Source organism: Stegodyphus dumicola, chromosome 10, assembly GCF_044657685.1.
Source record: "Stegodyphus dumicola isolate Sdum_Otavi_A_Nest chromosome 10, ASM4465768v1".
NCBI lineage: Eukaryota > Metazoa > Arthropoda > Arachnida > Araneae > Eresidae > Stegodyphus > Stegodyphus dumicola.
This window is the reverse complement of record NC_140777.1, coordinates 168,652,199-168,665,607: the sequence shown is the minus strand read 5'-3', so window position 1 is coordinate 168,665,607 and position 13,409 is coordinate 168,652,199. Positions and strand designations below refer to the sequence as shown.

Below are 13,409 nucleotides of genomic sequence, written 5' to 3'. Positions count from 1 at the left end.
CATCTTGCTGATTAAATATTCAGCAAGATTCCAAAACTACGTTCTGGCCGGAAGTAGTAAATTGAAGTTAAGAATTTGACAGGAAAGGAACTTAAAATTTAACTTTTAATAAAATTAACATAATCCTTACAAGTGTATAAATGATACCGTCTATTGCAGAAAACTCTAATTCTCTGTTGAATCTTGAAAATTATAGTAAATTAATTAGAGCTATTAGAGTGACTGCATGCATATTTAGATTTATTCACAATCTGAAAAATAAAACTGACAAGAAAACAGGACCCTTGATGGCAGAAGAACTCTTTGCCGCAGAATTATATTTGATAAAAGAAGTTCAATACGGACATTTTTCTGATGAAAGTAATAGTTTAAAGTCTGGACAGTTGATCTCAAGAAACTCAAACATTTATGAACCAAATCCTTTTCTAAGTGAGTAAAGAGTTTTTTTAGTAGGAGGAAGACTACAAAAATCAACTTTAAGTTTTCATGAAAAGCATCCTATAATTATTCCTTCAAAAACTCATTTTACAGATCTTCTGGTACATGATGCACATGAACGGGTTCTTCATACAGATGTAGCTAGTACTCTCATGTTCCTCCGTGAAAAGTATTGGATAATTAGATCCAGACAAAATGTGAAACGTGTTATAAGAAACTGTGTACTGTGTCAGCGTTATAACTTCCGATCAATGCGACAAATCATAGCACCATTACCTCTATCTAGAATTTAAAAAGGAAATCATTTTAATGTTATAGGCCTGGATTATGCAGGTCCACTTTTCGTGAAAAATGAAGATACGAAGTATTATATCCTATTATTTACCTGCGCAGTAACTAGAGGCATTCATCTTTAATTAACAAAAGATCTCACAACTAAATCTTTCCAACTTGCATTTCGTCGATTCATATCAAGAAGAGGATTGTGCTCTTTAACATAAGACAACGCGCGTACATTCAAGGCAGCTGATGCAGAGCTCAGAAAGATGTGGCAGGTATTAAGCCATCCCGATGTAAAGAATCATTATGCAGCAAAGGGCATTCAATGGAGGTATATCATTGAAAGAGGAGCCTGGTGGGGCGGATTTTACGAGAGACTTGTGCGATCTGTCAAAGCAATATTAAGAAAAATTCTTGGTAGAACATTACTGCTACCTGAAGAATTGGAAACTGTACTGACTGAAATTGAGGCGGTGATAAATCGTAGATCCTTGACTTACGTCCAAGATAATGAGTCCCAAGTTCTGTCAGCTGCTCATTTTCTGCTAGGACAGAAACTTACTAATTTGCCTCCTGTCAAATACACTCATGAAGTGTGCAGTACTAAAGAAATTCTTTTATAAGCGCGTCTATATTGTGAAAAATTATTAAATAACTTTTGGAAAATCTTTTATAAAGATTATTTGTTGAATCTCAAATCTGCAAATTGTGTGAACAATCACCGTGCAAAACACGATTTGACTGTAAACGATATCGCGATAATATATGATGAACATTTGCTACGTAACATGTGGAGATTAGGAAAGGTTTTTAAAATATTTACTGGTAGAGATGGACTAATTCGCAGTTGTGAAATAAAGACTGAAAAGGACATTATAAAGAGACCTTTACAGTTATTGGTTAAGTTAGAATGCTAAGAGTATTAATATTGAGTGATAGTATATTTCTTACTGAAAATGCAATCTTAAAGCTATTTAAAGTATTGCATATTTAATATTTAAAGAAATCTGTATATTAGAAACTTTTAAGGTTGTAGAATTGTATAAGTGTATTTAAAATTTTAATTTAATTCTGAAAAAAAAAAAAGACAGTTTTCTTGTAATATTTCTAGTATTTTAGTTGAATTATGATAATCTTAATTTTGAAATGTTATTTGTTTAATATTATATTGCGTTATATAAATTTATGATTTAAATTCCTGATGCTTGAACAGGAATGTTATGACAATAATTCTTGATGAATGAAAATTTACTTGATAATTCTTGAAACATACGGTACGTTTATATGTTCTTGACGTTTATGTGGCATTTCTTGATTACAAAATCTTGAATTTGTATTGAAATGCATAATGATTCCTGAAAATAATTCTTGAAAATGTTCATGTATCACTGATAATCTTGATTGTTCTGAACTACTGTTCAGCCGGGCCCAGTATGTAAGAAATGTTATGTGGAAATATATTTTAATCGCCAAAGAGGGAGTAAAACTTTCATGATGTTATACTTCTTGTTTTTGGATCTCGCAGTGCCACGTTAGACTTAAAAAACTTGGAAGTTTTAAAAACCTGATTAATAATGTTCTTTTACCTTGGTGTTATGTATGATTTGAATTAATGTTTCTTGAACCAGGATAACTTAAAATTTTTGACGGCTAATATAATATTTTATAGTATATGCAAATCTAAGTGTGTTTGGAAATAGTATTTAAGTAGCAGCTTTTAAGAGTTCGTTTCGAGTTTATGCCGCGTGTTTGAAAGTGGCTCTATAGCTGAATATTTGGTGCTATCTACCTACTTTAGATTCTATAGATATTCTAGGCTCGGCTTTGCGATGTGAAGCCGATTAAGCGGTTTAGATTGAGTAGGAGCCAATCGTGTAGCTAAAATTTAATTCATATTGATTGTACATATTATTTTGTGCTCAAGGTACTTAGATTAAATAATGAGCAACGAGTGAGTTCATTTTCTGTTCCGTTACGCTTAAATAAAAAAGCTTGTTATAACCTACGTCTGCAGTCATAAATTCTTCCAACTTCATCTTGTAAGTTATTATGTTCCCAAAACGCACAAGACGCACAACGCAGTTATTATGTTATAGTTTATGTTCCCAAAACGCACAAGAAGACTCTACAAGGCAAATCTTAAGAAATATATTTTACATCTTTTTGCATAAATCAGGTTGAGGATTTCAAACCTAATTACACTAGGGTGTTTTAGAAATTCAATTTGTAGAGACATTAGGTTATTTGGAAGCAGAAGATAGGAAAAATGAGCAACCTCCTTTGCCGGGAATCGAGCCACGGACCTATGGAATACGCGCTCAGATTGCAGACCACCACACCACGAAGGCACGCTTGGAAGGTTGAAGAAATACCTTATATACTCCCCCTTTCAATGGGGCTTTTAGATTACCCAATTGCCAAATCCTGGGTGTGGAGAATCATCATCCACCACCCTTTCAGTTCGGGCGCTACTGTAGAGACATTAGGTATTTTAGAAGCAAGAGAGAGAAAAAATGAACAACGTCTTCGCCGGGAATCGAACCTCTGGAATATGCGCGCAGCGTGCAGACCACCACGCTACGAAGGCATGCTAAGAAGACGAGATAAATACCTTGTAAATTCATTGTCTTTTCCTTGAGAATAAAATTTAATGCGATGCGTAATTTCTATTTTCTCACTTCCATTCCATTAAACTATTCAACATGGCAGAATGGTAAAAGCGTGTAAGGAGTGCTGTGGTTTTGAAGTACATCGAAGCTAGTAAATCGAACGATCGAAGGTATATCAACCTCCAGTTAGCCGCCACCAAAGGCGCAGGAACTGTTAGATGAATCTAGCAATGGCTGCTAGAACTAGATATTGTGAAAATACGTACGGCATCTGGGGTTAATTTTGCCCAGCGGATGAATATTTAGAAAGGTTAATAAGTGCAGATCTTTGTTGTGACATTACTGATGTATGCACTTATTATTATATTTGGTTTTTAGGGTACGAAAAATGTTTATTTCTTTAATCTGATACACTTACAACATAAGTTTGACATTAAGCTTATGTTATCTTAATTTTATAACGGGAATTTCACCAAATATTTTTTAATTCCTACTATTAGCTCACACTTTCCCTATATCTTGTTCAAATTTTCAATCGTTAATAAAATACTTTTATTCATCCACTCAATTTCAAATATATTTTTTTCACATTTGTAGTGAGTGGATGAAACTTGATGTTCATACAGTTTTCTTCAAATATTAAAAATTTTAAAATTTTTTTGCCTTTTAAAATTTTTGGTATTTTTAAAATTCTTCTTTGTTAACCTAAGCAGGAACTGTAATTTTTAATTTAATTAATTATTAATTTATTAATTTTAATCGTTAATAAAATACTTTTTACTCATCCACTCAAGTTCAAATACATTTTTTAAACTTGTAGTGGATGGCACTTGATGTTAATACAGTTTTTTCACACATTTAATTTTTAATTTAAATTTTTTTTATTTAATTTAAAAATTTTTTTCATATATTTTTAAGATTTTTCTTTATTGACCTAAGTAGGAATTGACTTACTTATATTACTTAATTATTTTTTTATATTACTTGTTTCAGTTTTATATTATGTAGTCTTTATATTATAACATACATTCACTATTACTCTCAGATGTTACTCTCATTGTACTCTATTGTACTTTAGCTGTAATCCCAATACACGATCATTGTTGCTTATCTAGTGATGAAATATGTTTTATTTGTACACTTCTTATTAAATTTGACAGTAATATTCCTGTTTTTTCAAACGCAATTGCTAAGGATCGCGTAGCATTTTAGAGAAGGCCAACCTGATATTAAAATCAATTGTTTTACGAGTCCTAATATGTTTTTAGATCATATTATTGAAAGCAATTTTCCACTTACAAGAGAGAAAAGCCACTACAAGAGAGAGAGGTGTGCAGCGTTTAACTTCGGTTCGACTAATACTTGTGTAATAGGATTTAATGTATTTGGCATATATGGTAGCTTATCAAAGGCATCACATTATAAAGATCGACTCAGATATAAAGACAATTGCTAAATTTTTGATAGAACCAAACTATATCTTGAATTATTTATATTAAAAAAAGGCAGTTTCTAAATCAGAATCGAAATTATTAATTCGTTCACTTTCCAGATGTTAATAAATTGCTTGAATCAGAACGTAACTAGAAGTTCATACACATAATTCAAAGTAGCTTACATGACGTATTTGCTTTCTGCGTTGGATGTATGTCATGTCTGCGTTAGATCAATTGTCTCAAAACGGCAGCCTTCGAGCTTCACGTGGCCTCTGAAGGAATTTTATGCGGCCAATGAAGACATTTCAACTATGTATATGTTCCGAAAACGGTGTCGTGTTCAATATTTTTATTTTCCTTAAAAATTAATATGAAAAAAGCAGTATAAACTTTATAAATAGAAATAATTAATTTACAATATAAATATTTTTTATAAGATTTGAAAATACATATTCCTTAACTTTTTTCTCGTACTTTTAAAAACATAAATCAACTCACTCACGAATTTTTGCACTAAAATTACCTATTTTTTATTTATTTATTTATTTATTTGTTTTATTTATTTATTTATTTATTTTATTTATTTATTTATTTGTTTGTTTTATTTATTTATTTATTTATTTGTTTTATTTATTTATTTATTTATTTATTTGTTTTATTTATTTATTTATTTATTTATTTTGTAAATACATTTATATGTAAAGTGCTTTTTTTCCCCAGCTGAAAATTTAGGAGAAAAAGAACCGATTGGCCGATGAGCATCTAATATGAAGATAATTTCTAGACATTTCGATCCAAGGCTACAAACTTTATTAGAATCAGATTAGCTAAACTACGATATATTGTCCCTATCAAAGACTCGACCTAATTTAATGCATCTCTTCTCTGTTGAACAGTTCCAAATGGGGAAAGATAGGAAGATTGGTTTATTTTGCTAGAGTTATAGAGAATACTACAAATAGGCTTATATGAAAATGACAGGTTCGTATGGAGACAATCTACAAACCCAGCTTCAAACATTTTCAGTATTTGGTCTTACCTGTAGTCTTTTTCTTCTAGCTGCTGTACTAACACACTATTTAGATCAAAGACCTGAGAAAGAGGAACTAGCATGAAAAATCAAGGACTCGATGTGAACTAGATCTGCGATACGAAAACTTTATCAATACTTGTATCTTGTAAAGCATGCTACTCGTCATATGCTACGTCTACGTTTTTGAGTGTGAAAGCAAAAAATTCAGTCGCTTGTCAACTAGTACAAGCTAGATCAAAGGTATCTCATCTTAGAAAAGCAACTATACCCCCTGGTTAGAATATATTGCTTGTGATTGGCAAACACTTAGAAATGAATTGAAAATATACAACATAAAAACTGTTTTTTGGTTTTATATCGATGGATACTATCTTCTGAATTAAGATAAAGGATGGCTGGGCGTGTTTATTTTTAACAGGGTGACAAAAATTAGAAGTTTGAAATCAACTGGCCAATGAAACTATGTATCAGGAATACAAACTCCGGCCGATCTTTCACCTCCAGGAACTTCAGTGGAAATCTTAGTTATCGAAAAATGATAGAAAAGCACTATTTGGATAAAATATTTAACAGAAGAACAACCTAATTTCGAACTGATGTCAAAAGAAAAAAACTGTAAATTCAGAAAGGAAGAAAATTTTAGTATACTTATTGTTGCAGAGAAAAACAGATTTTTTTTGTCGAATGTCTTCATATAGAGATATGGTGAAGCGTGGTGGATACTCATCATTTAAAAGTAAGCAATGTGGGTATTGTCCAATCGCACTTAGATAACTACACTTCACTCATCCAGATAACTACTCTTCACAGGGCTGAAAATTGGCCCCGCCAAGCGTTGCTGCGTTTCATAGCTTCGTGCCTCTTGTGGACATGAAGTTCATTATATTTATGAATTCCTTTTTGCGCTGTTTTGTGCTGAACAGCATATTTTATAAAAGGAATTATTTCACTTACTGTGTTCGAAAGTTTTAGAGGATATTCAGTTGTGAGGGAACATTTAAATGAATAGTGTTCGGGGCCGCCTCTTTGCCTTTTTCTCCACATACACTCTCATTTGATGTAGCTTAGCACTTTACATAAAAATACGTGGGAAAAGGACTATGCCCGACATGAATCACATAATTTTTCTTATTACTGAACTGAGTGCAATGTTTAATTTTGAGGACAGTTGGTATGTCCTCTTCCAGGTTGCGCTACCTGTTTTGCCATTCAGCTTTAGAGCTTTAGAGTCGCTGGTTATGAGTTTTTTTATGGAAGAGCCGGACCATGGCACTGATAACGTTTGGGCATTTTGACCCTAGCTGCTTCTTTGTCTAGAATATCAGCCTCCTCGCTGCCTTTTGTCCCTTCAGTCATGTGCTTTCAGCCATGGGACAAATAAATGTTGATTTGGTTATCTTCAAGTAATTTCTATAATCTCTGGGATTACCTTTGATCTGCTTATGTTATCTGACCTTATGATCAAATCTGATTATGGGTTTGCGATAGCGTGCATCGCTAAAAGGCTGTCTGTGGTGATATATAGTGTTTTCAGGTAGATAGGTAGGTGATGCCGTATTTTATTGCTTCCAGGAGTGCTATTGATTCCACTTGAAATATACCCTCCTACTTGTATAAATTGAACTTTTATTTTATTGTAGAGAGTTAGCGTCTAGATAGATTTTGACTGCACTGTCTTTACCTTTTTTCTACGCCGGAACTGTCTGTATTAGAACTGGGGAATTTCTTTTCGTTTGCTTCTTTTTTCATCTTAATGGGATGTTATTTTTCTTTCCTGCTTGGTTCTCGTATGGAGCGACGGTGTCCCGTATTTCTCTGCTTATTCGCCGTCCTATTCCGTTCATTCGCTTTGGGGAAGGTCTAATAGGCATGTTAATAACATGCTAGGCGTATTTTAGGATATGAAGCTTATGAAGAACTGTACACAGTACTCCGCGATGCTGAAAATATCAGGAATAATAAACAGTTGACCTATACGTCAGATGTAGCAATGATCTTATGTTATTGATTCCTATAATGTTCATACAAGAAGTAAAATAAGCTGGAGTTCCAGGTTGTGATACAACCGAATCTAGTAAGATTAATAAGCGTTATGTGTATCGATAAAGAATTAGAGAATACATCAGAACAAGATTTAGAAGGGAATTTTGAGAGAATATATTTAACCGCAAAAGAATACAATTTATAGAAACCGACCCCGTTCCTCTGGAGAGGTAACACAAAAAGGAAACTACTGTTATTTAGCAGAAGTGTTTAAAATATATTCGGGGGAAGACGGAAAAGCGCACGTGTCAGAAAGCAAGACTAAACTGGGGCTTATTTACAACCCATCCCAGAATTTATATCCGTTAGAAGCTAAAGACAATGATAAAGTCTTAAAGAAGAATAACCCCGATATAGGAACCAGTATTTCAAATTATCTTGAAGGTCAAAAAATGACCTGTTCAGGAATTATATCCGTTATAAGGTAAAGACGATCATAAAGTGTTAAAGATGAATAATCCTGATATAGGGACGAGTGACTGCAGTTCAACTTCTTCCTCGAATGCTCCAAGTGATTTTGAACTTCCAGAAATTATATCCACTAGAAGTTAAAGACAATGACAAAGTTTTAAAGAAGAATGATCCCGATATAGGGAACAGTGATTGTAGTTTCATCTCTTCCACGAATGCTCCATGTGATGCTGAACGTCTGGAAAATGATTAGGTTGTCATTTGATGATCACTACTTGGACGACCCTTGAAAAAAGGGCAGCGAATGAACAGGGACTTTGAATATTGTTTAGTTATAAATAATTAGATCTCAAAAGGTGAAAGGTATCGCGAAAATTTTCTTCCCTGAGCTATCGTAACTTAAGTTTCAATGACTCTTTTCTTTGTAAGTTTTGATTTTAAAATGTAGTGATGTCGACTTCTGTGCGCTGTGTTTTATGTTTCTCCCAGTATTGTCAAAATGTATCTGTAAACTTCGTGTGCATTAAACAGCTTCAATAACAGATATATATAGTGATCTTGGATGAATACTATATGTTATGATATCTTTATGCTATTTTTAATTCTAATATTATCCTTTATTTTCAATAAAAATATTCACCATTTCCGAGCCCGTTTACCGAAATAGTAGAGAAAACTGAAATGTGTGCTCTCATTTTTTTTTAATTGAAATTAACTTTAATTTATCATTTATTAACCTCGCACGGAACCAGTTGTCGATGCATTGTCATTCGTTAAGTCTTAAAGTCCTAAATTTATTTTAAAATCTAATTATAAAATCTAATTAGTCTATTACGATAAAAAATTAAACGATTTACAAGCAATTACGATAGTATTTTACAACTTAAATATGTATTTCACATTTTTAATACAATATGTAATTTTTTATACTTTATATGCATTTAATTTATAACATATCTAACTGAGAAATTTTATATTCTTCTTAGGGTAAATAACATATATTTTCAATTATAAACAGCTATGTTGCATGCAGGTAAATAATGCATATTCATTTGTTCTTTTAATTTTATTATAAATTATATTTTTTAATTTTTAAATTCTGCATTGGCACTCATTTTTTGAAGATTTTTCAACATATACAGGTAAGAAATGTAATAAATAACTAAAGTTATAAGCTTTCTTATTATTATTCCACCGATGAACAGTTTTCGAAACGCGTCTTGCCCCTATATTGAGAAAGAATAATGAATAGTTTTATTGCCAAAAATAAAAACATGTGATGCAATGAAGACGTTATTTGATAAGCAGCTTTTGTAAAATTTAATCCTCGCAATAAGCCGAAAAGAAGAGATTATTAAAAATACTGGAAATCTAAGTCTCGGTATCAATGTTAATGAATTATTTGGAGACATCTATTTTAAATATTTTTCTGCGCTGTGACCGCAATAACCTGAATAAAAGAAACTATTAAGATTTAATTCTGGTTTGCCTTAATAACCTAAAATTACATAAAAGCTAAATGTTGACTTATCCATATTTCAAAAAAGAACTCACAATCCAAAAAAGAAATCACAATATCTTCATCTGTGAAACATATTTATTCAGAGTCATTAAGTATTTAGTCACAAGAAACCTACATAACACCAGTCACAAAATACATTCTTGAGTTCGTCGTAGAAGAGCACGTCGAAGGAAATGAAATCTTGGAACATCGTAGAAGTAACTAGTCATATTTGCAGAATACTACCAGGACTTGGTAGGAATGAAAAATGCCTAGCTATTTTTCAACAAAATGCGCTATTTAGTCGATCTTGTGAGTATGGCATACAGAATTTAACATTGAATTCAAATCTGAAATTAGGAATGCTTCTTCATCCTAGCAGTGAAAATAAGAAATTATACGAAGAAGTACGAGGATCTGATAATGAAATTGATGGTGCCGAATCAGCTTTGAAAACGTCACCAGACATGCCTCGCAGTCTTCATTCACGCATGGCGAGAAGGGAAGATAGTGAAGAGACTTCAAAGCCGGTCTATTTTAGCCAACAACTGTTGCCACTGTCGAAATGGAATTCAGAGTGAAAAATGTGTGGACATTAACAGCAGCATATTCAGAGCTCGACTGTTAAATGAAGTCCCTATTTTTTGTAACTATTGTTTCAAATATAGTATGATAAACATTATATGCTCATTTAGCGCATAATTTTATGATTACGCTATCAAAACTTCCACATCCTATATTTCTCCATCACTCAACTTTTAAAAACATCAAATTCGATTTCGATAAAGCAACTTATGTTCGTAGCGATTTCAGAATATCAGCTTTTAGTGTTAACTCGTTACATAATAAGATAAATTCAGTTGACAGAGATTTTGGAAGATACAAAGATTAGAAAACTGATGCAATCATGTGCAGTATCTAAAATATCTAAAACATAAATGCTTGATAGTTTCGAAATTGATTAACTAAACTCAGAAAGTGACTTTCATGAAACTTAATAAATTTCTAAAAACTAACAAAATGCGAAAATTACTAAATTACAAGTTTTAATAAATGCTTACCTTCTTTGTTCGAGGCGTTTCATAGGTAGCGTATCATAGCGGTCGTATATTATCTCTGCACATACCCAATTCTTTTGGCACTGCCGAGTACCCTCTTTCTGTAAAATACAATGAAAATGCATGAGGCAGAAAACCATTTACCTAAACTAAAAACCTATTATATATGCATGAAATAGTGGAATAGGAAAGAGCCTTTTCTAGCAGTTTAGTTTGCTAGCATCTGACAATATGTGTTATTTAAACCGTGTATTTTTCCAGATTTGCAGTAATGCATTATATCAAAACAATTTTACTGTTGCCAGATACGGCATGGAGGAGATTTGTTGGCAAGAATTGGAAGATTGATAATTCAACGCAATTAATAATGCAAGGCAGCAAAGAGCTTGAAGTATCTCAACGAGAAAGCCGAAATTAGGCTTCTTAATAGCCAAGAAATATCGCAGATGTCGATATCACTCACAAAATAAATATAGCTAAAGTCTTCGACGCCCATTAATGTCATAGTACTCTGATGTAGAAAATTAAGGAAATAATTATAGTTGTTTCTTGATGTATTTGAGGCTTACGCGACAGGGTTTGGAAAAACAAATTTCTTCGTAAACTGTGCAGAAATTTTATATCAGCAGAAGATCATACCCTATATTGCTGACTTTCTAAGAGTCATTAGAGCGAAGTATAGGGACAACGTTTCTGGAAGACTCAGGCTAAGCTAGGGTATACCCCATGAATCTGTGCTTTTCTCCACACTGTTCTCCCCTTTAATGTTTGCATATGCGGCTATTATTAATGCCAGTTACTGTATGAGTTTGTATGTTGGTATATATATTTTATTCTAACCAGTTATTTTGACTTTACTGTGCTACCTGATTTCAGTTCCTGCCGGAATGTAAATTTTGTTATGACGTAGCATGTAAATTTAAACGTGTTTCAGAAGCAGTATTTAAGCTGTGCGTCAAGAGTTCAAAAGAGTAGTAGCGGCCTTAATTCCGATGTTTATGCTGCGAGTTTAAAGCTAGCCCTCTGGTTTGGTGTTTGACACCTTTCAGTTTATGCTGATATTCCTGGGCTCAGCTTTGCTGTGTGCAGCCGATTTAGCGTTAGTTCAAGATAAAGAACCAGACATTACGATTCTTAATTTACTAGTGATTGTTACATTCTTACTTTCTGTTACGTAGCCACAAATGGTGGTGATTTGTAAGCACGAAGGGCGTGCATCTGTTTTAATGTAGTTTAAGTAAAAAGGTTATTTAAACCTTTCTTCTGCAATATTTACTCTCACAGGCATAGTGAGAATTCACTACTTAGTCTTTGACATAGAAATCAGGGTATATGCTACCAAAGAATAACCACAGACTCTTTAATATAATCGCCTGGAGTAGCAATTTAGGTCTCACATCTGCTCAGGTAGATATTAACTCATCCCTCCTAGATCTTGAAAATTTTGCTACGAAACACAAAATCGTTTTCAATCCCCTAAAAGTCTGTTTTCAATACTTTTACCACCAATATACATCTCTACAATCTGGCATCGAACATTTTTATACTAGGTTAGAGATTGAATTGTGAAAAACATCCAAAATACTTGGGGTATATTTTGGATCAGGAGGTCCTCATCCGGGCTCATGTTGACAATTTGGTTTTATGAAATAAACAGAGACTCAAACATTTAAAATATACATCTGGTAGAGACTGGGGTTCAAATGTTCTAATCCGGAGAAACCCATACATTGCACTTATTAGGCTTGTCCCGGAATGCAGTGCTCAAGTTTATCAGGCCGCTTCTATCAGCAACATAGATAAACTGGAATGGGTACAACTCTCGGCTACCAGAACCATTACTGGTCTCCGCAATTGCTGCCCGATAGACATTATCCTGTATGAGGCCGATCTTTAACCCCTCCAAGTAGGTATCTCTTGACCAAAAACTTTGCTAAGTTCAGCAGTTATGATGATTAGCACAGAACTTTTACGTAGATATGTACGTAATTATAACACAAATCGTCATCTTAAAAGAGAAAGCCCGCTCAGCCGGGCTGAAAGTGAGGGAGGGCTGCAACGTGATGCTGAATATGTCTCTATAGCCTGTTGTTCGGAGTTTGCTGTGGCATTTAGTGATAGGGTTTCTTTTAGAACCGAACTTTGCTCTTATACTAACAAAGGCACGCAGCATCTTGATTACCTTAAACAGCTGGCTTTAGAGGGTACTAAAAAAATCCGTGGTGATTTGTTATAGATTTATACTAATGGTAGCAGGGGTTACGGCGGTATCTCGGGTAGCGAAATACTTATCATGCAGGAGAATTAAGACTTCCACGAGAAGCTGCTCTATTTTTGGAGCAGAACTCATTGCTATAGTGGAGACCTTAATTTATTGCGTCAATACTTACATCTGGATTCTGAATCATAGCAGGAGTTCTACGCAGCACTTGGCTGAGAGGTGGAAATATGGAGAAAGAATTACTTTGAATATTGCCCAGCATTTGATTGGCTTGTGGGCCCAAATAAAATAGTTTTTCAATTGATGCCTTCACCTGTGGAAGTTTGTGGTAATGAGATAACAAATGGATTGGGCAGAAAAGGCAGCCTTAAGATTTCTCC

The 13,409-nt window shown here is 33.4% G+C and overlaps 1 protein-coding gene across 1 annotated transcript in view; it reads right to left on the bottom strand.

The window, feature by feature from the left end:
- LOC118203506 (uncharacterized) overlaps positions 1 to 13,409 on the bottom strand; it is a 33,964-nt gene that overhangs the window by 6,791 nt on the left and 13,764 nt on the right. The window contains exon 3 of the mRNA XM_035375792.2: positions 10,812 to 10,909. Within this exon, the coding sequence (XP_035231683.1) occupies positions 10,812 to 10,909 (98 nt within the window). The remainder of the gene's footprint in view (positions 1 to 10,811; positions 10,910 to 13,409) is intronic.